The sequence below is a fragment of the Plutella xylostella genome, chromosome 4 (genome assembly GCF_932276165.1).
Source record: "Plutella xylostella chromosome 4, ilPluXylo3.1, whole genome shotgun sequence".
Classification (NCBI taxonomy): domain Eukaryota; kingdom Metazoa; phylum Arthropoda; class Insecta; order Lepidoptera; family Plutellidae; genus Plutella; species Plutella xylostella.
In genome coordinates, this window is record NC_063984.1 from 6,057,173 (window position 1) to 6,082,428 (window position 25,256).

General features: G+C 37.0%; 2 protein-coding genes across 3 annotated transcripts in view; both read right to left on the reverse strand.

The window, feature by feature from the left end:
- Window positions 1-8,940, reverse strand: part of LOC105384071 (schwannomin-interacting protein 1 homolog) — a 47,880-nt gene extending 38,940 nt beyond the window's left edge. Inside the window, exon 1 of the mRNA XM_011554236.3 lies at window positions 8,827-8,940. The gene's annotated coding sequence lies outside the window, so the exon portion shown is untranslated. The remainder of the gene's footprint in view (window positions 1-8,826) is intronic.
- Window positions 8,941-11,844: 2,904 nt separating this feature from the next.
- LOC105384070 (activating signal cointegrator 1 complex subunit 1) lies at window positions 11,845-24,122 on the reverse strand. 2 transcript variants are annotated; one of them, XM_038120753.2, is made up of 7 exons: window positions 24,102-24,122; window positions 17,530-17,635; window positions 17,118-17,250; window positions 16,861-16,989; window positions 16,568-16,728; window positions 12,710-12,882; window positions 11,845-12,447 (listed from the first exon to the last, which is right to left on the reverse strand). In XM_038120753.2, the coding sequence occupies exons 2-7, from the start codon at window positions 17,631-17,633 to the stop codon at window positions 12,179-12,181; spliced, it is 969 nt and encodes a 322-aa protein (XP_037976681.2). In that variant the 5' UTR covers window positions 17,634-17,635; window positions 24,102-24,122; the 3' UTR covers window positions 11,845-12,178. The 2 variants fall into 2 exon arrangements, with proteins under 2 accessions (XP_037976681.2, XP_011552535.3); XM_011554233.3 differs by lacking the exon at window positions 24,102-24,122 and adding an exon at window positions 18,217-18,436.
- Window positions 24,123-25,256: the final 1,134 nt, after the last annotated feature.

Genomic DNA, 25,256 nt, shown 5'->3' on the forward strand with positions numbered 1-25,256 from the left:
AATGAACGAGGAACGAAACTGTAATGCAACTAAAATAAAAATAGCTGCGTTTCAAAGCATGCAATAGAAATGACATGCCAACTTAGTTTGAATGGATTATAATAGTATAAAATTGTTTATGTTTTAATATTTTATTCGCTGTTATTATTCTGAGAATTTGCCTTTTAACGTACTTTTGTTTATGTTTTGACAGATGTGTTTATATGTCATTATGACGGTTTTCTAATCAGCTGATGTGCTGCCGCCATTACAAAATTACTCTCGGATAAGCTCGTTACACAGTCAATTTTGGCGGTATAACATTTTATTCTTGGGATAAGCTACTTATCTTGGTTTCAGGTTTGGTAGAATGCAAAATCTGCTTACTCGCGAGTAACTGGTAGTTTACTCGTGAGTAAAAAGTTACTCTTCGTTGGTCGAATCCGCCCTTACTGTTACAAATGACTCCACTTTTGATTAGATTAGATATAGGTATATTTATACCGCATTCCTAAACAGAGCGACGATTACGGAAATATACATGTATATAAGTTTTCTAACATGATTAAGGTATCGCGTCCCTATTCCGAGGTAAATCACAACATTTGAAAGTAAGTAAGAAAAATAAGCATTTGTAACCATCAATATTGATGTGAAATATTGTCTTCTGTAAGAATATACGTTAAATTTTATATTTCTTAACACAGATTCATTGATAACACATTTATTATACTTAAAAAAGTATAATTTATTACCCATGTCGATTTACCCTAATACCGAGGTAGGATTATGGTTTCTTCCATATACCGAGGTAGCCTGTTCCATATTCCGAGTTAGTCCTGTCAGTGGCTCCATGAGTGTGGCCATGAACGTAAGGAAATTACAATCGAAAATATCGATATACTTTTTTAACCTTAAAGTACTCCAAATAAATTTAATTATTCCAAATAGTAGTTGAAAATAATGAAAAGAATTAAATACTCTCCATTTATATTGGTTTTCGTGATAATTTCTATTATTAATGTAGCATTTTCATAATTCATTATTGCAACTGGTAACATTGGCTAGAAAAAATATTCATAATGCTTCTGTGATGTTCTATGGACTTTACCAAGCGATTAAAAAAAAAATAGAATAGAGATGGGGTAAATTGATGAAATAGTGACAGTAATCGAATATAATCGATTATTGAACTCGAATGATTTAAACATTTTTACTATAGTTTTTATCTAAAGTAAGGTCTAAATTTTTTCCACGATATTTTATGTTCTTACTTAAATGTTTAATAGTTGATGATACGTATTAAAGTAGATGTGTAAGGGATGAGGAAAAGTATCGAATACTTACAAAAGCACAAATACCTTATCAGTACTAATTTCCGATGAGTACCTAATGTATTTACCATAAACGAATATGATTATAATAAAAGTATCTACCCATTAATCGATCCAGCATCGATTATTTTTTCATTCAAGCATAGGTCGGAAGCAAGGAACATTGCACTAGGTACATCTCTATGGCGCATGCGCGCTGGACTGGAGGCGCGCCGGCCCGGCGCCATGTTCAATTTTCCGCCGAAAAGTTTGCCGCTATTCTTTGAAAGTATTTTTGTTAAGTCTTTACATTAGAAAACAAACATCTTTTATTAAATTATTATGTTTGTATTTGCAATATGCAATTGGAAAATCGATAAGGTAAGCTTGTGTGCGAATTATTTTAGGAAATTACGTAAAATGGAAATATTTTTATGTTTTTATCAGTAATTTGGCATCAGTTTAGTTGCTTACCTAGGTTTTTGTTCTAGCGTTTTCGTTTCTAAACTCACTAAGATTTGTGAAAATGGGTACCTACTTAGAAGGATAAGCTTAATTCTGTCAACTATCCATACAATTTACCTACTTACTTTATTTTTCAGTGACAACAACAAGAAAATGAAAAAATCAACCAGACCCCTAAACCAAACATGAAATGCAGTATACAGGACATTCATTTATCTGGGAATTCTTCGATAACAATATTACAACGGCCATCAGACCACAAAGTAGAAGGATAATGGAAATAAAATACAGAGATGAAATTAGGCAATTGTGTATATAAGTGTTATAAAAACTCAACCGTCGTGTGTGTTATTTTATTCACCCAAATAAAGTTTTACGTCTACAAATTTCTTTCTTTCTTCTTTTATAAAGAGTAATAAGTAGTATCTAGTAGTAGTTTCGTAAAGTCAGGCATATCTATCCAGACCCCTTTTAAATTTACGAAGAAAGTCGCTTATTCATCTTGAATTTATGGTTTGATGACGGCATCGGATGACACTGCGAAGGTGTGATGTAGAGTCATATTCCGATTTCCGAGGTACCTCGACCTACCTATGTAAAATGTCATTCTCCATATTAGGGGTTCAGCAAGTATTTTAATAATCCATATTTCGAGTTATCAAATTATCGATTTTAGAAACAACATAGATATGTTACTCAAATCATGCATAAAATATTGGTAAAAATATGTATCACTTACGTTAATAGCGATAAAATAACACTGTTTTTTATCATTTCAAATATACATAGGTACTAAGTTAAGGTTTTCTAGGTAACCATGATTTTTGCGTCAACAATTATCGTGTCATATTAAGATTCCTAGAGGATATTTTGTACCGCCGAATTAGGTTATAAGCTTGTCACGTTCATCATTATTATTATGTAATCAAGCATATACTTCAAATGTTATTATTTGTAAAGTTATAAGCTAAAAATCATGACATAGTATTTTTCCTTATACCGAGGGTACCTCGGAGTTAGGAACAACGTATAAAAATCAGGCCATTATACCGAGGTATTTTGTTTTTGAGTTTAAAGGGGTTAAATTAGTTTAAAAAGAGTTAAAATTTAAATTTAATGTAAGTATAAGCATATAATAAACTATATATAAACTATTTACAAAGTTGAACGTCGTATAAATATTAAAAAACACAATTATTAAATATGGCTGACCTTACGTAAGCCGGGTCGCGTTTGTATGAAAAACATGGCGGCGTCGCCCTCACGGCACATAACATGAGTTTTTAGTAATTTTAGGCAATTTTAAACATATTTACTACATCAAGTAGTTTCAGTTAAAGATAATGAACGATTAAATGTAATTTTAGAGTATCCAAACCTATTAAAATGAGTAATAATCATGAAAATAAATATAACTCGAAATAAGGACGCCATTTTGAATACCGCGAAATATGGACTCTCTACCTTATATAGTTTTTGGTCAAACCTTCTTCTCATAATAATGTTAATAACTTGCTCTCTCAAGTGAGCTTCGTGGTTTTCTCGTGAAGGAAGTTTTTCCGGCTCTACGCATTTTTATGGTATTAATTATATTTAGTATGATATTTTACTAGAATTTCCACCGGTGAAGTCGATGGCATTGGATACTAACCTTCGAACTGTGTGTCGACTCGTCACAATGTCTTATCATAATTCTACAGTCAGTGCAAAAATGTTGCTTACTTTCATACAGACCGTTGCTTAAAATAACACCCAGTATCAAAGAAATAAGATATTTCGGAAATAGTTTCCAATTTCATTCCCAAAATTAGGGATCTTTTTTTCTTAACACGTCCTCAAACAAAATCATCACAATGTGCGAAGGTAAGCATCCTATCTTCGAAAACCTCTCGAGATTTTGGTTAAAAATAGCGAAATCAGTAAAACTAAACCTTTTTAGGGGTATGAAGGTAAATAAGACACTGCGATTGGAATAACCTGACCGAGCACCTTCAAACTATTGGTATAGTAATATAGGACCCCGAGATTCCTTACAAGTAGATACACGAACAAGTTTTTTTTTACAATATATTCTCAAAATTGACTAGTTTTTATTTTATATTCGCCATAAAATTTACGAACGTTTCTTACTGGATATATAATCCTGAACTAGGTACGTATTTAGCGCCTTACTATAACTGAACTTATCTATTTGGCTTAATTTTCACAAATCACGTACTAAATTATACATGTTTGAACTCAATCTGAAACACCACAGCAAAGTTTTCGGTCTAACCTCAAAACACGAGTCAAGTTAGTGTCATGCATGCGGTTCATAATTAGGTCGCAGCTCCACAGCGTTCATGCTCATAATAGCGGCGGAAACACAATGATGACAATAGCCTGCTGCTCTACTAGCGGGGAACAATAGATACAACGTGTGCTGGGTAGGCCAAGTGTAGGCGGGAATATGGAAGGAGGAAGCTGTCATGTTTATACAATGTTTTTTTTTATATTTTCTACGTGGTTTACAAATGTTTCAGTTCATCTGCAAATATCTGGAGTGCTAGAAAAGGTGCAGGTAGTAGGAATTCGAATAACTGCGTATTTCGGTGCTTGGCTCCACGAAATTCTGATGTATGATGCAACCTGAGCGTGGTCAGCTTAAACATCAAGTACCTTTGTACTAAATACTACAGACAGAAACTAGAATAAAGTTAAGTATTAGGTATCATAGTTACAATTCTGTGGTATCACTAAAACTAAAAGCTACAGCAACTTACAGGTGATAATAATACATAGAGACTACGCTAGGTCCTTATCATCGAGTAAGTTAATGGGCGCCGCCCGCCCCGGGCCAGCCGGTGAGATCGCGTGGCGGGCGCAGGCCCCGGCCAAACGCAATCGACTACAAACAACCTATTTCACACGCTCTTGTTCTGTAAATTAGAATCATAATCGCTTGTAATACCGCTGCAGGTATATTCGCTGACTGTGAATATGTTGTATAAGTATTCTCTAGGGTCATTTCAGGTTAGTGCCTTCATTCACTCGGAAATGAAACGCCGACACACTCCACGTGGAACCTTGTCGAATTACTGAACACAATTAGGTGGAAGAAGTATTTAACTCGTAGGTACTAACTAAGGAGGTAAGTTTTCCAATTTTTGACGCTGATTGGACCACCATTGTGAACAATATGCAATTACGAAGTTTTTGAAAAAATAACTTAAAACATTTCTCTGTAGTACGATGATTCTTACTTTTTATCATATTCTCATTTTACTGGCTACGTAAGCGAATCTCCCAATTCGTTTCACTTTCCACGATTTCCATATTGAAGAGCGGAAGCTGCGTGAGTGAAATTGGCTCTGCAAGTTTATTGTGGGCGGGAGGCAGCGCCATCCATCACGGCCTGGATATGACGCGAACGAGCTTCATGCATTACTCCAATAACGGGGCTATGTTTCCATACATGTAGGATTTGCTTACACACGTATGTGGCAGACACTCTGTGAATATGACGGCAACTACCTATAAGTACAGTGCCACAAACTTATCTGTTCCGGTGAGAGCGAACTAAATTGATCCATATCTCATAACTTACCTATGAATTATATATTGATATAGATTAGATGGATTTATTAAAACCGAAAGGGTGAATTACCACTACAGGCTAACTTAAAATCTTATAGAATCAAGAAATATTAGACATTTACGTGAGCTCTCACCGGAACAGATAAGTTTGTGGCACTATACATAATATAATAAAAAATAGGACTTAAATAATATGTGTTTTCAACTCCAAACAAGGCAGAGAGCCTGTAATATGGGTGTCAAACAGAAGATTTAGGTTCTTAGGTCTGATACCTAAGGGTTTGATAGATATAATCGAAGGATAGTTTGCAGAGAACTGTATTTTTTATAATTATGAGCAACACGACTTCAAACGACAACCGAAGAGGCGAAATAATGTATTGGCTATGTATAGATTAGTTCAGAAAAAGTTATATGATTGATGACTAAGGTCTGCGATGTGGGGGTGTCGGAATACCATTCATCTTACCGTACAGTCAGCTAGAGAGTCTTTCATGTTACTTTTAGGTAAAGTATGAGTAATGGCGTAAGAACTTCTAACCAATTTTATACTTACACTGCACAATATACAAGAGCAGTCTCTATTTCATTATTTTCTAATCTGATTTGCCAAGCTGTAACTGTAACACTATAGACCTCATAATGGATTACAACGCGATCCCTCCAAGTAAAAAGCTCATACCGCATCGCTACAATTTTGAAGACCCTTAGTTAAAGAATATAATCGAGTAACATCTCCTAGTAGCTGACCGTACTTGTACCGCCCCCATTAATTTGTAACACTATCCGCACACGGGGTTGACAGGAAACCTTTACCTAACTAGTTTAGTGCCCGGACTTAAATAGGTAGTTATAGGAGGTATGAGAGAAATGAGATTATAAGCCGAACATGTGTAGCTGTACCAGCTAACTACTCGTATATGAAACCATGAAAATACAAAAACAAAAAGGCTTCAAGTTCTCTGTTTTGTTATACTTAGGTATATTATGTATTGTTTAGTAGGTAAGTATCTAAGGTAATAATCATGTCTATGAGGGAGTCTCAGAGAATTCAAAGAGCTTTCATCTAGAATGTTCAAAGACGCCATCGCATCGAGCCACCTAATAGCTTTATTATCCGGCCATAATGGAATCCTAATTACTTGTCAAGTCGCGTAATTCAGGTTTACGAACTACCTAACTGCTAACTAATTGAAATAGACAGTTGCCTTCCCAATCGAGATAACATTAATGAGATCCTACGCTTATTATTGCTGGTTTCGCCTGTTGTTAGCCAAGTATTATTTTATATTTCTACTTAGTGAATCCATGGTTGCACAAAAAAGACTTGCCGCGTTAATAAGTTCATGTTTATACCTATGATAGTAGGTACCTATATATTTGATTAAGTTTTTAATTCATTCATTACTTGAAACCCTACCTAAACCGTGGCCACAATGGGTACAACTACAAGGTCTCAATACCGCACGGCTAATTTTACAGGCAGAGATCACAGCCGAAAACACAACTTGGTTTAATTTTGTTACTCAACTAAGCTCATAACTATAACAGAAACTTGTTTTAACTGGGACACATAATGTGTGTGTGGAGTCTGGGACTCCTTTAATTATTCTTTAAGGCCACTACACGTATAAGCTTTCTAAGCAAAGATGTAATAACATAAATGACTATAAAATAGGGGTAAAAATATGCAAGCAATCCCAAATAAGTTAATTAGTAAAAAAATCTACCTTACGGCCGCTGTCAAGTTAAACTATCAATATAAATAAATCTATCCATATCCATACATATATCTAAGTGGTAAGTAGGTAGTTAAACAAATTGAGGACTTAAAAAGAAGACTGAACAAGTCCAAACTCCGAGATCTATTTTCAGTCTGACTCCCGACCTTATTTTTGGACCTTGTTCTAGAAACTCTCAATTACGGCAGCGCTGTCTCATCAGATTCTCCGAGGAGCAACTTCCAGAGGAAGCGACGAACAAATCAGCTGAAACAATCTGAGCAGCCTGGAGATGTTCCTGAGTGGTCACTCTATATGACGAAAAACGAAGTTTCGGAGCGCTGACGCGCGAGCCACGACTCTCTCTCGTGTATTTAACGTACTGATTGCACTACAGCTCTCGTTCATTCGTTTTTCGTTAGTATAGAGTAACCCTCCTGTAACTTGGCCCTCGCCAAACTGTTAGCTCTGCGCTTGTCGAATACAAATGTGAAACGGCTAGGTACCTACTGCTGAAATATCTATCGTTAGCCTAGACAAGGCTATTTAAATAAAACATGTAGGCTGATTTATTTTTACATGGCCGCGAACGTGTGCGGTTTGCCTAAAACCAAGTGAAGACTTAGTTAAGAAGGTACCTACGACTGTGTGTCATTGTGTATAGTACTAGAGGTACAGGCAATGTAAAGTATGCCTTGATTTGTATATGGTCATGGCATGAGTAGACATTCATGGTAAACTCAGAATGACGAGTTGAATCACTATATATTTTATGTGTTTTCTAATATCCACTCAATGACAAGTTCAAATGATTGAGACCGTCGTCAATCGGCCATTTATGTCTCGGTTTAGTGAACACCACTAGTAGTTCACTTATTACAACTGTATTAAACAACTGTAAAGATGCCATGTAAGTTATAACTATCATTCCGGTAATGCACTGTAGCCACATAGCCGCGTAGGCTTTCGTAGCCATTACCATTATCGTAGCGAAACCAAGTTATTATTATTACACACATTCTCTGGTCAACTACTGACTTCATTAACATTTCATACTTCTTTTATACACTCACAACTCTCACGAGCAATGAAAAAGTTTCAGTCACATATGGAATATGTTAATGGCAGGTGGAACATTTTCAATGCTCGCGAGTATTATATAAGTACTTACATATTTTTTCATTAGTTCAGTAAGTATGTTATTACATTATTTATTATTAAACCGTAGGTATCAACTAACAATCTTTGAGTCTTTATACTTGAATAAATGAATTTAATTATTATTATTACTACGAATGAAAACGAACTTTTCCTACAACTCATTAAAATTCTCGGTCTCACACCGTTTTAAATCAAAGCGATGACTCGAAAGAAATGTGTTTTAGATGAAGGTCGTACATTCTACGGCGAACAAGCCAAAAAGTAAGCGAGGATAAAATGCTCAATTCTCCCTCCTTTTTATGAAGGACTTGATTTATTTTAGTGTTTTACACCGAGTACTCTACAGCTTTTTTGTACCCATTTTCTTTTATGGAAACTGCATTTCCTGTAAATTTCGTTAAATGTAAGTGGATTAAGTTGGCCACAAGATGGATGTAAGTATGTATATATGTAAGTTGGCCACAAATTAAGCATAGGTAGTAGGTACGACTATGAAGTATTTTCATAATTTAATAAAGGTTTTACCTCCACTATTATTTCAACCACCGATGTATTTACATCATGCAGCAAGTCGCCACCGAACAACAAAAAATAATCACAAAGATACTTACACAAGTTTCACGTACAGCAAATGAACCTTCATAAATCCACAACTAATAGAATGAATACATTGAGCGCGCACGTGTGTCCGACTCGGCAGTGACTGACCGGGACACGCGACCGGGTCGTACGACGGTCTGCTTGGCACTGCCGTGCCCGGTACTGTCTGTACTGTTCCCTGTATGGCTGCGCCCCTGCCCCACGCCCCCTCCTATCCTAACGAAGGTTACCTTCAGTTGCGAAAAATGGGGGTGAAAATATTCGCTGTATAAAAAGTTTTCCTGTAAGGCCAGACATATAAGATGATTATACCTTGTTACCTTTCACATTTTTAGGTTAATCTTTAGTTTAGGTTAGTCTTTAGTTTAGATTAAGTACTTAACTTATCGTGTTGTAGTATCGTTTAAGAATGATGTGGATACCTATAATGAGGCATACATATCAGTATTTTATAATAAGAAATACCTTTGTATTGTTCTATATGTATGCTGTTGGTGTTCCTTAATAAATAAATAAATAAATTATATTGCACTGAAAACTTATCTAAGACTGAAAATGATTTAATTTCACGTATAGCAAGTAGCAAGTCGTTGCAGCAAAATTTTGCATAATGCATAATGTACGAGTATATGGTCAGGTACTATAGTTTGAATTATCAAATACTAGCTGTTCCCGCGAGCTTCGCTTCGCCTTAAAAAGTTTTCCCGTGGGAATTCCGGGATAAAAAGTAACCTATGTTCTTTCTTAGGGTCTAGACCATATGTATACCAAATTTAATTTAAATCCGTTCAGTAGTTTTGTAGTGAAAGAGTAACAGACAGACAGACACAGTTACTTTCACATTTATAATATTAGTTAGGATTAGGATATTCAAATAGGTAGGTAACTAGGTTGGTATTTAGGTAATGCGGATTCGCTAATGATCACTCTTATCCTACAAAATATGGAAAAAAATATGGTATAGAAACTAACTAATTAATTACAAGAGAAAACATTTGCAGCTAGCAGACAAAAGCTGAATGCCATATCCCAGTGCATAGTACGTTTCGTACTTCAATGTCCTCCCTACAGTCGTGCCTCGAAAACAGTCCGATAAGAGGCATTCGGCCGGAAACAGGAATAAGCTGGAAAGGCTCGATGCAGGATTAAAGCCTTCAGTAGGGGCGATGGAGGGGGCATTGCGGCGGAGGCACTTTAAACAATTCCCAAGTCCCTACCTCATTTTCCGCATTGTGCGTTTTAGAACATTGCATTGAATCAGTTCCTACTTATATTTCAGTGGGTTTATATTTTAAATTGATTTTACGTAATACCGTGTTGTGTATAAGAGCGTGTTATAAACCTACGTTTTGAAATTCTTATTTCATTTTCGGGCTTAGATATAACTAACATGCTGCACATGTAGGTTTCGGCTTAGTAAGTATACGCTTTTTACAACACCTGTACATACAGAGTGTATCCTGTACATACATGTACATACAGAGTGTACTTATATGACATGCCATTTATGTAATGGATAACTATATAAGTAATAAATGATTATTTTTAAACATTTATTTTTCATTTCTAAGGGTGCTTACGTAAAGAATCGGGTTCCCTGTATCTACCCGTACCGGTAACTTGATTAGGTATCGCTCACTGAGAAATTTAAAACCGTGAAATGCTCTAGCGCACTCGCTGAAAGATAAACAGCAGGTTACCGGTACGGGTAGATACAGGTAACCAGTATCTCTATGTAAGCACCCTAATGGTGATATACATTGGTTCAGTGCCTGGACGCAGTAAGGCAGATTTCACGACACAGTCGCATTGGACTTGGTTGAAAATAGCGTCCAAGCGGGATCAGTACCAACATAGTACTCTACTGGGTCCAGTCACTGAACCAATATAAACTATCTCTAATAACAAGCACTATTCCTGCCATCATTACTCCGCATTCTTAAGTTTGTGTTAGTTCCTAGTGGTTAATAGGGTTTCCTCGGCCTCTGCAGCCATTCGCCACGCAAAATATGATCGCTGATAGTCACAAATTAAATTCTAACTAGATCCTAACCAACAACAAAAACGCTTCTCACCTACAAATTTTCAGTGAGAGCAACAACTATGAAAGTTTTCGAATTCGTTGAAGCTGACTACCTAAGATCTGTCAAACATGTAACTCGTACTACCAAAAAGCTATAATTTACACGTAAACTTATTTCGTTTTTTAAAACTACGATTTGAAACAACTCATACTACCAATTTTAGTTTATGATAGTTTCCGCTAGAGGCGCTGCTTGTAAATGTATGGAAGAAAACTGAAACTATAAACGTTGTGTCAACTATCAACAACCTATACTAGACGTACTGTATACTGTACTGAAACTATGGAAAATTTTGTACTTAAATTATAAGTATTTCTAATAAGCATACTAAACACCATCTCTATGCCTGGATAAGGGTTTTGAAAGTAACGCTAAGGTTTTAATTAAACGTTAAATACAAGTTAAAAAAATTTGTTAAATGGCGCGAATACTTTGATGAAAGATCTACAACGAAAGGCATTTGGTATAAAAGCATTCAGAGCGAGCCTCCTCGTATCCCATGGTTCTTGTGTGCTAGATTGGGTAGAAAACAAATAATTGTAGCTCATAGGATGCGTTCTGGCCATATACCATCTAACAAATTTGCTTTTTTAATGAGAAAGGTTAACTCTCCCAATTGTGAGGTATGTGGCAAAGAAGAAGATTTATACCACTTATTACTGGAATGTGTCCGTTACGCACCCAAAAGAAATATGATTATTCAAACTTTGCAGCTGAACGTTACTGATGTTGGTGTGTTTCATAATATTCTGGCTGAACCCACTTCGGGAGCAGCTAGAATGTTATATTCTTTATTAATGTAAATTGAATTATTAATTATTTGTAAATGTTAGTATAATAGTCACGATGGGACTGTCATCGTCACTACATAGTGTACAAAAGTCCCTATAAATAATAAAGATTATAAAAAAAAAAAAGGTTTTAATTAAAAAAAATGCAATATATATTACATTACTTTATTAAATTTTTGATAAAAATATTTTATTCAATAATTTCATTCAGTTTAGTACCTCTTTAAAATCAGACAGTGAAAAAATGTGTACCAGGTACCAGTACTTTTCAGTTACGAATTCGTCGTTATACACAGTGCACAATACAATTTTGACATTTGACCCTGCTGTATTCAAGACTCGATGAATAAAGGCAAACAAAATTCTGTTTGAATTTTATCACGGACATGGTTATATTGAGGGCTGGATTTTGATATTATACATGATAGGTATAGCTACCCTATACAAATACTTACAAACAATTTCATAATTTAAATCAACAGCAAATTTCACGAGCTAAAACAGTGTACAACGCAAGTAGACTCGTAGTAGGCATTCTGTTCCGTAGACGTGTGCATCTGCGACAGGTGGACATCCGTGACTTCCGCGACTCCAAAGTCGTAGTGTGCATACTTTTCTAGTATGCGGGTCGCGTCGAAGCTCTCACGAGGTCCCGAGTTGCGGTTGTCCGACTCATTCGTGCGGCCTCGGTGTCTTGAGTTCATTAGGGTTACGTGGATTTTCACGTTATCTCCACCTTTTTCTTTTTCGGCGAAACCTGTTAAGATATATATGATGTGGATATAGGTTGATTACTAGTAAGCGTCTATCACTATAAGTAATACTATTTAAGTAATTGAAATATTGCTGAAGCGGCATAGAGAGCGTAGCTAGTGCAGACAACTCATAGCTAAATCATTATCAGTTAAAGTTAAACAACCTAGGCAGTGCGTTTTAAACAGAGCGATTACCGATCCGACTCTGCTCCCATTGAAGAAGTGAAAGACTGAAAGGCACTAACTCTAACACGTGACACTAACCTCCTTTGTAAAAATGGTTCTGCAGGTCATTGCAGAGCTTCTGCAGCAGGCCAGCCGGCGCGTTGTCTTCCTGGACCTGTCCGTACAGCACGTGCACCGACGTGGGGTCGTCGTTCATGTACGACACTCCCTTCAGACGTAACTTCAACGGTTTATGCTCTCGTAAAGTTGGTCTGTAAAATAATTTAATTTTTAGAGCTTTTTAGTTTTTATTACTAAACCAACCCATACTAGGCTCGCATGGTGGACTAAGGTCTATAACCATTCCTATTGCCTCCTTGTCTATTAATCATGTTTCTGTAAAATACGATGTGTTTTGGTCGGATCACTATCCTTTGATTGTGGAGTGTAAATTAGATGTAATAGTTCCTAAAGCGTGTAATAATAATAATATTTTAAACTTTGACTGTAAGAATAAAGTAATTTGGGGAAATAGATCACAAGAGCAAATTGAAAAATACAATTTATTATGTAATGATAGGCTAAAGCAAATTGACTTTCCTTCTGAATTTATGTGTTGTGCTTCTCGTTTTTGTAATTGTTTAGAACACAGGTTGGCTATTGATAAATTATATAATGATATCATTGAAATTTTGCTGGATGCCGCGCGTCAGAGCTATATTAATAATAATAGAAACGGCAATAAGAAAAGATATGTGACAGGCTGGAACAGACACGTCGGTGACGCACACAGGACGGCTATAGTGCCACAATCTTATCTGTTCCGGTGGTCAAAATGTGAACTAAAGAGACGTCATTGTCAAACGACATTTCATACTCTGTGCGTTATTTGAGTTGTCAATTTCTGCGAAGAGGCTGACGCTACGTTATTTAATTTGTTTTGTGATTTGCGGGGGGAAATAATGCCAAAAGCGCTGAAAAGTGATGCAAGAAAAGTAATACTAGATATATTGGCTTTTATGCAGGAAGAATAACGTATTTCGGCGCCTTTAATTCCGTTTGAAAAATTGGAAGAACGAGTTGCAGCGGCTACAGGTTAGTGTTGCCAAATATGACGAATAATTTTACCCATATATTCACATGTAATTTTATGAATATTTTCCCGAGAGACCCGTACCCCAGCAGTGGGGACGGGATGGGTCGTGATGAAAGTAAATAATCTTTATTTTTCTTTGATTACAGGTGTGAGTGACGCTGCGTACCTATACCTTAGGCAGTATACCAAGCAGAATTTCTCGCACCTGCAGTGATTTTAGACGAAATAATGATGATTAATGACATCTTCTTCTTCCCCTACAAGTATCAAGGGTTGGCTGGAAGAAATGGATTGTTGGCATTTATCCTTTGTACATTGTCTGAATTTCTTTTAATTTTATGCTCTTGTTTCTTGTTACTTTAGAAAATGTAAAATAAAGTGTTCATAAATAAATAATAATTAAGTACTTAACAGTTTTTTTAAGTCCGTCTATCTCGTTATTCCCACGACCCACAGATATTACCTACCTATATCATTGTAAAATCTAGATTTAATGTCTTATATCAGAACTAATTTTATTTCTGTTCGCCGTGGACAATTTTTTTATACTTACAACAAATGTCGTTTGATATATTACATAAATATCCTCTTTCATTTACTATCGACCCTATATTTTTATTTATCTATACTTATGAATGTACCTAATTAAAACAATAGGTAATAGCAGAAATGCATTGTTGTTTAAACCACGGCAAAATTTAATCGATGGCATCACTGGATGCGACGCCGTCACCGGAACAGATAAGATTGTGGCACTATAGGCTTTTGTTTAGGGAGTGGCTATGGTGCGGTAAACCTACTTCCGGTACTGTATATGAAAACATGTGTAACAGTAGGAGGGTTTTTAAGTCACGTTTGAGGTGGTGCCAGCAACATGAAGAGCAGATACGGATGGATATCATCGCTACTCAGCATGCTCGTGGAGATTTTCGCAGTTTCTGGAAATCAACCAACAGGATGACGGCGAGGCCGGGGCCACCTGCTTGTGTGGACGGGGTCAGTGACCACCAGGGTATTGCTGAGCTGTTTAAAAAACAATTCACGGTGGTGTCGCCGCTGGGCCCGTCGCAGCCCTCCTCTGATGCTGAAGGCCGGTGTGACTCGGAATTAGATATTATTTTTCGTGCAAAAGACATTAGAGATGTCATAAAGGGCATGAAAAGAGGGAAATCCCCGGGTCACGACGGGCTCAGTATTGAGCACTTCCTATACGCGGGTTCCCACCTGCCCAGGGTGCTGGCCATGTTGTACACGCTCTGCCTTGGCCACTCTTATCTGCCAGTGGACCTTATGAAAACGGTGGTAGTCCCTATCGTTAAAAATAAAACTGGTCTTGTGTCCGACACGAATAACTACCGCCCGATATCGTTGGCTACAATAACAGCTAAAGTGTTTGACAGTCTGCTAAATACACAACTTAACAAGTACGTGAAAATCCATGATAATCAATTTGGTTTCAGGCCGGGATTATCCACGGAAAGTGCTATATTGTGTTTGAAGCAGACTGTTAGCTACTACACTGAAAGAAAGACTGCCGTGTACGCGTGCTTCCTGGATTTATCAAAAGCGTTTGATTTAGTCAGTTATGATATCCTATGGGAAAAGCTGCGTAAAGAGAAAGTACCTACCGCACTAATTTCTGTCTTCCAATATTGGTACGGAAAGCAGTCAAATGTGGTGAAGTGGATGAACACTTTTTCGAGACCGTACAGGATGGAGTGCGGGGTGAGGCAAGGGGGGCTCAGTTCGCCCTCCTTGTTTAACCTTTACATAAACGCCCTTATTGAGGAGCTCAGTGGGTGTCGTGTCGGTTGTCACATCGACGGGGTTTGCGTCAACAATATTAGTTACGCGGACGACATGGCTCTGCTGAGTGCCTCGCCGGGCGGCCTCGCACATCTCCTGGGTATCTGCGAGAAATACGCAGCTTCCCATGGGCTGTTATATAATACGACGAAGAGCGAATGCATGGTCTTCGGGGCTGGTTGTGGCTATGCGAATAATATACCACCTTTTAAACTGAATGGTTCCGTCTTGAAACGAGTCCATCAGTTTAAATACCTCGGTCACATAATCACATCTGGCCTGGGGGACGATGCCGATATTGAAAGGGAGCGGCGTGCGCTGGCAGTCCGAGCCAACATGATCGCGCGGCGCGCTGCACCCGCCAGGTGAAGATCACGCTGTTCAGGGCGTACTGCACGTCCCTGTACACGTGCGCGCTGTGGGCGAGCTACACGCAGCGCCGGTACAGCGCGCTGCGGGTGCAGTACAACGACGCGCTGCGAGCGCTGCTGGGGCGGCCCCGCTGGTGCAGCGCGTCCGGCATGTTCGCGGAGGCGCGGGTAGACTGTTTCCACGCCACCATGCGCAAGAGAGCCTCCTCGTTGTTGTGCCGAGTGCGCGGCAGCACCAACACCGTCCTGAGCATGATCGCGAGTAGGCTGGACTTCCTGTACATGCGACACTGTTCCAGCCTGCACGCTCCAATGTTAAGAATTGAATGATGCTCTGACGTGATTGTGATATTTAACTTAATTTATTTTTAATTTTATAATGTTTGATTTTGGTATTTTTAATTATGATATTTTTAATGAAATTTTATTTTAATTTTAATTTAATGTAAATGTAATGTTATTATTTATGATTTTATTGCATGTGTTTTAATGATTTTTTGTAATTAATTATGGACCTTGTTGTTTGAAATAAAATGATTATTATTATATATATTATTCCTGGAAGGAGACCCGTACCCCTGCAGTGGGGACGGGATTGTGATGATTATTGTAGATGTAGATGATACGGCTATGGCAACTTCCATTTTTTATATTAATAATTTGTTATTTTTAAACTTATCTTACATGATAATGGTATCCCTTGCTTCAGTGAGGAGTTTGGATGCTTGTAGCCTCTCTTCATTGTCCATGAGACACATCACTGATATGGTCATGTGAAGTTTATGAGGTTTTACAAACACTGATTCCTCTATGCCACGGTCAGAGAGCTCATGTAGAATATCTTCCTGAAATATGTAGGTAAGTAAAATAATATTTTTATTAACACTATTTTTATAAGGTGGCAAAACAATATTTACTAACACAGAAATCGTTAACAACTTGGTTTTTGGTGAAACATAATCAGATATTTATCTTACCTTAAACTTGTTATAGTTTTCAATGATCTCTGGACTAGTCATTGGGATTGACAGGAAGTGGGTGGGTCGTTGCTTCATTCTGCTGGACATCACTATCATATTGATTCTTCTCCTGGCAGCTTTCACATTCTGTATAGGTATTTATTAATATTTATGGTATTTAAAATAAAAGGCATGGAAAAGAAATTACTATTTTAAGATGCTGGAGAAATTAGAATGATATTAGAAGAATAAATAAAAAGTATTTATATACTTACTCCTATGCTAGAACCCACTATAAGCACATCTCCGGATTGGCCTTGTCGGGGAATCTTTATCTCAGTGCGAGTGTCTCTTTCAATTCTGCTTCGGGTAGCACCTTTTTTTCCAATGAGATAACCCATATAATGCCTAAAATATGTAGAATAAGAGAAATTATCAATAACCAGGGCCATATATTTTTATACTTTATGCATTAAAAATTATAAGTTTTATAATTTAGTCATGCATTCTTACAGAATACAATAATAAGAGTGACAAAACTTTATTGAGTTTCCAAAATTCTATGTAGAATTATTCGCTGAGCTTCTACTTATTCTTGTTGTGTCGATTGCACTATTAACATACAGGAAATTATCTAGTAGAATGGCATTATCTTCATATAATCATAATACTTATGAAGAAACATACTGGGGCACATGTAAACTTGTACGATGACGGGAGTCACCAAATGATTCTATTTCATAATCCTCGTTGCCGGTGTCACCATCCTCCGTATCATCAATATCGTACATTTCTGTTGTACAAGAATAAAATAAAAAGTTAGAAATAGTAAATTCATGTGGGCACTCTGGGATATTATGTAGAATATTGTGAAATAAAAGTTTTCTAGAATAAGAAGATAACAAGAAATTTTTCTATTCTTATGTGATATAATAAATAGAATAAGATGAAACTTTAAAATACCTGTTAGCTAACCATACATGTCAAAGAAAAAAGATGTTTCTTTTCAGTATTACGTATTGATGTAGTACTGTATGTCACCATCATCATCATCCTCCTATAGCAGTCCACTGCTGGACGTAGGCCTCTCCCAAAGCACGCCACTGGATGCGATCTTTAGCTTTCCGCATCCAATCATAACCAGCCACCTTTCGCAAGTCGTCACCCCATCTAGCCGGAGGGCGTCCCACACTACACTTCACTACGTTTGCCTAGTTGCGGCCTCCACTCCAAAACACGTTTACCCCATCGGTCATCAGTTCTTCGAGAGATGTGACCAGCCCACTGCCACTTAAGCTTACTATGTGAAAAGTAAAAATTTAATACCTTTGCTTGAAATCTGTAAAGGAGCATAATATAATAATTATTATTTACCCTGCTCGTAAACTTCGTGTTCTTGAAGAGATAACGTGTTTTCAGCCGTCGAATCGTTGATTCTGTAACATCGGCCTTCTATCCACATTAATTCAGGTCTCAAGATATCTGCCATATTATTCCTTCTAATTTATTTTTCGAACACAGTAATATTCATGCATTTTTTCCAATATTTGTTTTTATCATTTTAGCATGTTCCAGCCATTGACTGACTGACAACTGACATCTGTCAATTTACACAGAAATACATAATTACACAGACATTGGCAGAATTTTCTAAAAGCTGCGTACAGACCGGGCCAACGAACGCCCAACGAACACCAACGGTTATCCCAACGATGGATATTTATCATACATAATACAGGGCAGATTGCAGCAACGAAGGTCAACGAAACCCGTTCGTTGGCGTTCGTTGGGTTGGTCTGTACGAGGCTTAAAAGGTACTACATCTTTGCCGAAAAGCTGCGTACACACCGGGCCAACGAACGCCAACGGTTATCCCAACGATGGATATTAACATACATATTACAGGGCAGATTGCAGAAACGAAGGCCAACGAAAAACGTTCGTTGGCCTTCGTTGGCCCGGTGTGTACGCAGCTTTAGGCCGTGTCCGCACCGCGAATATTTTTCAAGCGAAAACGAAAATTGTATTGTAATTAGGTTTAGGGCAATTTGATCACTTGAACTTTCTATCGTGGGATATTTATGCACAAAGGTTCCAGCCTCCGGGTGCACGTGCAGAACACCTAAAATAGCAATAAATAAAAAAATATCATTATAAACAAACAAAAAACCCGACTGCACGCTAAAAAGATGAAAACAAGCCCCAATGTTAATGGAAAGTATCGCAGGCGGGGACCAACAGAGGGTTCACCATTTAGCTGAATGTTACTTAGATATAGGTACCTACATACATTGTGTGGCAGTCAAGTTGGTCCCCGCCTGCGATACTTTCCATTAAGATTGGGCTTGTTTTCATCTTTTTAGCGTGCAGTCGGGTTTTTTGTTTGTTTAGGTATAATGATATTTTTTTATTTACTTATAACTTTTTAGTTGTTTTTATTTTATGAAATTTTATGTCAGTAGTTTTAGTTTATGAACATTTTTTGGTGTTGTGATTTAAATACTTACCTACAATATGCATATTTTTGTAATGTGCTAATCAAGCCCTTTCATTTGATACCCCACATGGCATAGTTGGAAAAATATTATTTTTCAATCATCACTTTATGTCCTCTAGAGGGCGCTATGTACATTTTAATGTAACGTCACATAGCCTATAACCATCGCGCAATCAATACGCTTCTAACGATACCTCATACATCAAAATCTATCAAGCCGTTTAGGCTACAGGAGGGAACAAAGAAACAGACAAACATACATGCTGTTGTTGACTGCCGAAGGAGGAGGGTAATGTTTTTCGTTTGTATGTATGTATGTATACAAACATACAATCGAAAAACATTACCCTCCTCCTTCGGCAGTCGGGTAAAAAGAATGTAACAAAAAAACAACTAAGGTAGTAAAATAATCGGTGGTAGCTCAGTCGGGTAAGCGCTCGCTTGTCACGCCAGAGATGCGGGTTCGAATCCCGGCGCTGACATTGAATTTAAATACAATGTACAAAATTGCTCTTACGGTGAAGAAAATCAATCGAGAGGCCGTGGGTTCAAATCCTGGTCTGTACCAATAAATTCTTTCAATTAAGGAGTTTAATTATAATAATACCACGTGCTCCTACGGTGATGGAAAACATCGTGAGGAAACCTGCACATCTAGATTATAATATCGCGGGCTTCATGCCAGAGGGGCGTATCTGCATCGACCCTACTTTTCAGGAGAGCAAAAAAACATCATAACTTTGTTAATAAGTAATCTAGCTTGCTATAATTTTGCATATACCTTAGTTTATTTAGTTAAATTTTTATAATATCTGTGCTTTAAGTACATTTTATGGCGTATACGTCTATCTGCCTTGACGGAAATTATTGTATTGCTATCCGTTTTTTATCATATTGTGTATAGAAATAATGGGCGTATAAACAAACTTTTTTATTTGTTACCAAATTACATTATTTATATTTTATTTGGTTTAAACTCAAATCATTTAATATACTGATAGCAAAATATAACCGAAAATCTAACTGCTTCTATTTTTTCGAATTTTATACGCCCTTTTGCCATGGCGTAATTTAACGGATGTTCTCAATTTAAGAGAGATGATACGCCTTTAAAATAAATAACAATCTATTTATAGTGCCACAATCTTATCTGTTCCGGTGGTCAAAATGTGCAACTAACGAGACGTCATTGTCAAACGTCATTTCATACTCTGTGCGTTATTTGAGATGTCAATTTCTGTGAAGAGCAGCCTCTACGTTATTTAATTTGTTTTGTGATTTTCTGGGTGAAATAATGCCAAAAGCGCTGTAATGTGATGCAAGAAAAGTAGTACTATATATATTGGCTTTTATGCAGGAAGAATAACATATTCAGGCGCCTTTAATTCCGTTTGAAAAATTGGAAGAACGAGTTGCAGCGGCTACAGGTTAGTGTTGCCAAATATGACGAATAATTTTACCCATATACTCCATGTAATTTTATTAAATATTTTCCCGAGAGGCCCGTGCCAGTGGGGACGGGATGGGTCGTGATACTCGTGATGAAAATTAATCTTTATTTTTCTTTAATTACAGGTGTGAGGACATGACATGATACTTTAAATCTTAGGCAGTATACCAAGAAGAATTTCGTGCACCTGCGATTTTAAACGAAATAATGATGATGTCATTGTTTTCCCAACCTATCAAGAGTTGGCTGAAAGAAATTGCTTTTTGGCAATTAGCCTTTGGAAGGAGACCCGTGCCCCAGCAGTGGGGACGTGATGGGTCGTGATGATGATGATGAATTAGCCTTTGCACACTGTCTGAATTTCTTTTAATTGTATGCTCTTGTTTCTTGTTACTTTAGAAAATTTAAAATAAAGTGTTCAAAAATAATAATTAATAGTTTTTTTAAGTCGTATCTCGTTATTCCCACGACCCACATATATTAAATAAATAAATAAATAAAAATAAATATTACCTTTACCATTGTAATCTAGATTTAATCTCCTATATCAGAACATAATCAGAACTAATTTTATTTCTGTTCGCCGTGGACAAATTTTCCATACAACAAATGTCGTTTGATATATTATATCCTCTTTAATTTACTATCGACCCTATATTTTGATTTATCTATACTTATGAATGTACCTAATTATAACAATAGGTACCTAATAGCAGAAATGCATTGTCGTTTAAACCAGAAATAGGCAAAATTTAATCGAAAGCAACACTGGATTCGATTACACCGACGTCACTATAAGGAACTATTAAATACATGGTAAAGCTGTAGAAAACACAGAATAATTTATTAAAAACAATAAGAGTACAAAATAAAACAAGAATGACTGTTAAAACAAAATTTACTCTAAATTAAGTGAACATAAACACAAAAAACCGGCCAAGTGCGAGTCGGGCTCGCGCACAAAGGGTTCCGTAGCAGCAAAATTACAGTTAAATCAACCTATCTCAAAAACTATAAGAGATACTTTGATCAAACCAAAAATCGTTGAAAGAGTTAATTAGCATGCATCACCTCTATTTTTTTTAGAATTTTATACCCCGTAGTTATAAAAATAGAGGGGGGGGGACATACTTTTTACGACTTTGAGAGCTGATATCTCAAAAACCGTTCACTTTAAGAAAAATGTTTTTTAGAAAACTTTATATCATTTTAAAAGACCTTTCCATTGATACCCCACACGGGTATGTACATCGAAAAAAAAAATTTCATCCCTCAGTTACATGTATGGGGGGCCCCACCCCCGATTCTTTTTTTTACTATTTAGTGTCATATTTTTGTAGCGGTTCATACAACACATATTCCCATCAAATTTCATCACTGTAGTACTTATAGTTTCCGAGTAAATCGGCTGTGACAGACGGACAGACGGACAGACGGACATGACGAAACTATAAGGGTTCCGTTTTTGCCATTTTGGCTACGGAACCCTAAAAACTCCTTATAGAAATGACAGAGGGCTGAGGTTGGAACCTCGCAGAATGCAGGGGCTTTCTTTGATGAACTCTTTCTTCAAAAAGAAGCCCCAAAAAAGGTGGACCTCGTGCAAGCCGAACTCTGTCACGAAAAATGAAATCGATTTCATCATCATGACTGATAAAGAGGCATATATTTAGAGATATATCAGAGATCAATCGGTTTAATCACCGTATACTCAGAGGAACTCTGAAAGTCTGAACGGCGACTGATGAAGTCCACCCTCTGACCAACTCTCCCCCAGACCATTGCCGGGTCCGAATGGTTTCAGCTGGAGCTTAAACATTTATTTGACGTATTGGAAACTACTACAGACATTGAAGAATCCTGCAACGACGTGATCAATGCAATACATAAAGATGGCACTAGGTTCTGTTCAATGTAACACACTGTAATGAAGTCTAAGCTTTCCGGCGAGACTCTTTGACTTACGGAGACCTAACGGCTTGTGCTGGACCATTCCGTCAGAACTAGAGGCTCTCAACAAAATGATGGTGGTTTAACACACTGCGGATTGAAGAAGCTATTAAACAAAACTGGGGATCGAATGTCTTTGCTAAGCAACTTGAAGGGACCCTAATGACAAAATTGTCAACCAGCCGTAGCAAAATCGACGATTCTAAGCTGGAGATACTCGCAGCGATCAAGGACTTCTATGCCCGATTGTACGCTTCACATGCGCAACAGCCAGAACCCCAGATGTGTAGGTCTATTGTTTTTCAAGAAAGGAGACAAATTGCTCTTAAAAACCTATAGACTGATCACACTCTTGACCACGTGAATAAGATGTCTATGTACATTTATAACAGTCATCACGAGACTTGATTTGATGAATTTCAGCCGCTGGAGCATGCCGAATTTCGTGAGGGTTATAGCACCGTAGACCACATACACACAGTTCGGCAGATTATACAGAAGAAGGAAGAATATAATCGGCCTCTGTGTCTAGCTTTCGTAGACTACGAAAATTTGGACTCCGTCGAGATTCGGGCTGTTCTGGCATACTTGCAGATATGTCCAATAGATTGACGATACATCGAGGCACTGAAGTGCCTAATGACGCTGAAACGATTACTGTCCAAGTATAGAACCAGCCACTAGATCTATCCATAGGCAAAAGGGGCGTAATTTCTCTGATACTGTTCCGTGATGCATTGGAAGATGTATTAAAACTCTGGACTGGAAAGGACTAGGCATCAATAGCAACAGTGAAAGCATATTTTCATTTTATTTTGTTAACAATATGCACATACGTCTATATGACATGGCGATAATTATTTGAATGCGCCCCACTGATGCTTATACGCCGTCTATACGCCTCTCTGACATGGCGAAATTATTTAAATGCGTCCTACTGATGTTTATACGCCGTCTATACGCCTTTTTGACACGACACAAAATTATTGATACATCGTATACGCCTTTATATTATTTATTAATATCTCAAAATCTACTTAACTGAAAATTTCAAAAAAATTACAGAACGTGTATTACTAGTATGGGAATTGATTGGCATGAAAAACGCAAAATCGATTTTTTGCGCTTACGCCCCTCTGGCATGAAGCCCGCGATATGTGTATCCTAAGTGCATTGTACTTATTCCTAAACGGCGATATGGTTCGCATCGTGAGTACAAATGTGCTGCGAAAAGTGGGTGGCTCGCTTGTGAGCCACCTCTGACTACCCCTTCGGGAATTATAGTCGTGAGTGCACATATGTATTCTAAAATTATTAGTTAATATCTCAGAAATGGTTCACTTTCGGATAGTACATACTTACATCCCTTATTGAAATCGACCTCTTCTATCTCCCCTCCCTGTAAGTAGGGGAGACCGGGGACAAAAGTAACAGTTTGTAGATTCTGTCTGATTTCTCGTTATTAATAACATTTACGATAAAATAAATATAGTCACATAAAACTTTCGTATATAGTCTACAAATATCCATTATAATTTTACTTAATGCATCTCAAATTTTAGAATTTCTAAAGCTTCAAAAAAAAAAGGGAATTCGTTACTTTCGACCCCATGGTCAGGACGAAAGTAACAAGGCATGGGTCGAAAGTAACAACCCATAAATTCTGCCCAATGTTATAAATACGATTCAAAATAAAGAACAAAAAAAACAATCAAATTATTTAGTTAAGAAATCTTCTTAAAAAACTATCGAAACTAAAAAAAACTTATGACTTATTGACAAAACAAAAAAAAACTTCTTAATATAAACTGTAAATGAGATCCATCATTTAAACTGACTAACTGATAAGAAGTTGTTTTATTTGTGCCATAATATACAATGCTATGACACAAATATCTAATCAAAACAACAAAAAATAAAAAAAAAAATTTGACATGGCAAACTTACGTAAGTAATTCGTTACTTTTGTCCTGCCGCGAGCTGTTACTTTTGTACCCATCCCCATTTTTGAAATATCAGGCGACATAACTTTAAAACAGCACGTGTTATTCGAAAACAATTTATGACATGGTACAGACAATCTTATAATGAATCAATGAACAAATAGTCATATGGTTCTTGGAACCTTAATCCTACGTAAACACTAAATGAATAAACACCAAAAATCTTACTTTGGGTGTGTAAAATCACGAAATGCTCACTAAAACAACCTTGCACTGCGGCACGGGCGCGGAAAATGATATCATGCGTGGGGGGCATCGCATGCTGACTACCAGCTGTCGCTTGGGACGTTAAGACCATTGGGGAAGTCCACAGAGTCTTTGTTACTTTCTACCCGCTGTTACTTTTGTCCCCGGTCTCCCCTATACTTAATATTTTTATGGATGTACCAATGTATAGGTGCTAATCAACACTATAAACACTACTCTATGTAGGTACCTAACTACCTATATCAACAGTAGGTACAGAATTTACTGACATAAGTAAATAAAAGCTGATAATTATATGATAACTTAT

Excerpts from the sequence above, each read along its gene's own strand:
- LOC105384070 (XM_011554233.3), bottom strand. The coding sequence starts at position 18,331 with ATGGCAGATATCTTGAGACCTGAATTAATGTGGATAGAAGGCCGATGT. Across the intron at positions 16,990-17,117 it reads TAGTGGGTTCTAGCATAGGA|AATGTGAAAGCTGCCAGGAG; the intron begins GTAAGTATATAA and ends ATACCTATACAG. Across the intron at positions 16,729-16,860 it reads AAAACTATAACAAGTTTAAG|GAAGATATTCTACATGAGCT; the intron begins GTAAGATAAATA and ends TACATATTTCAG.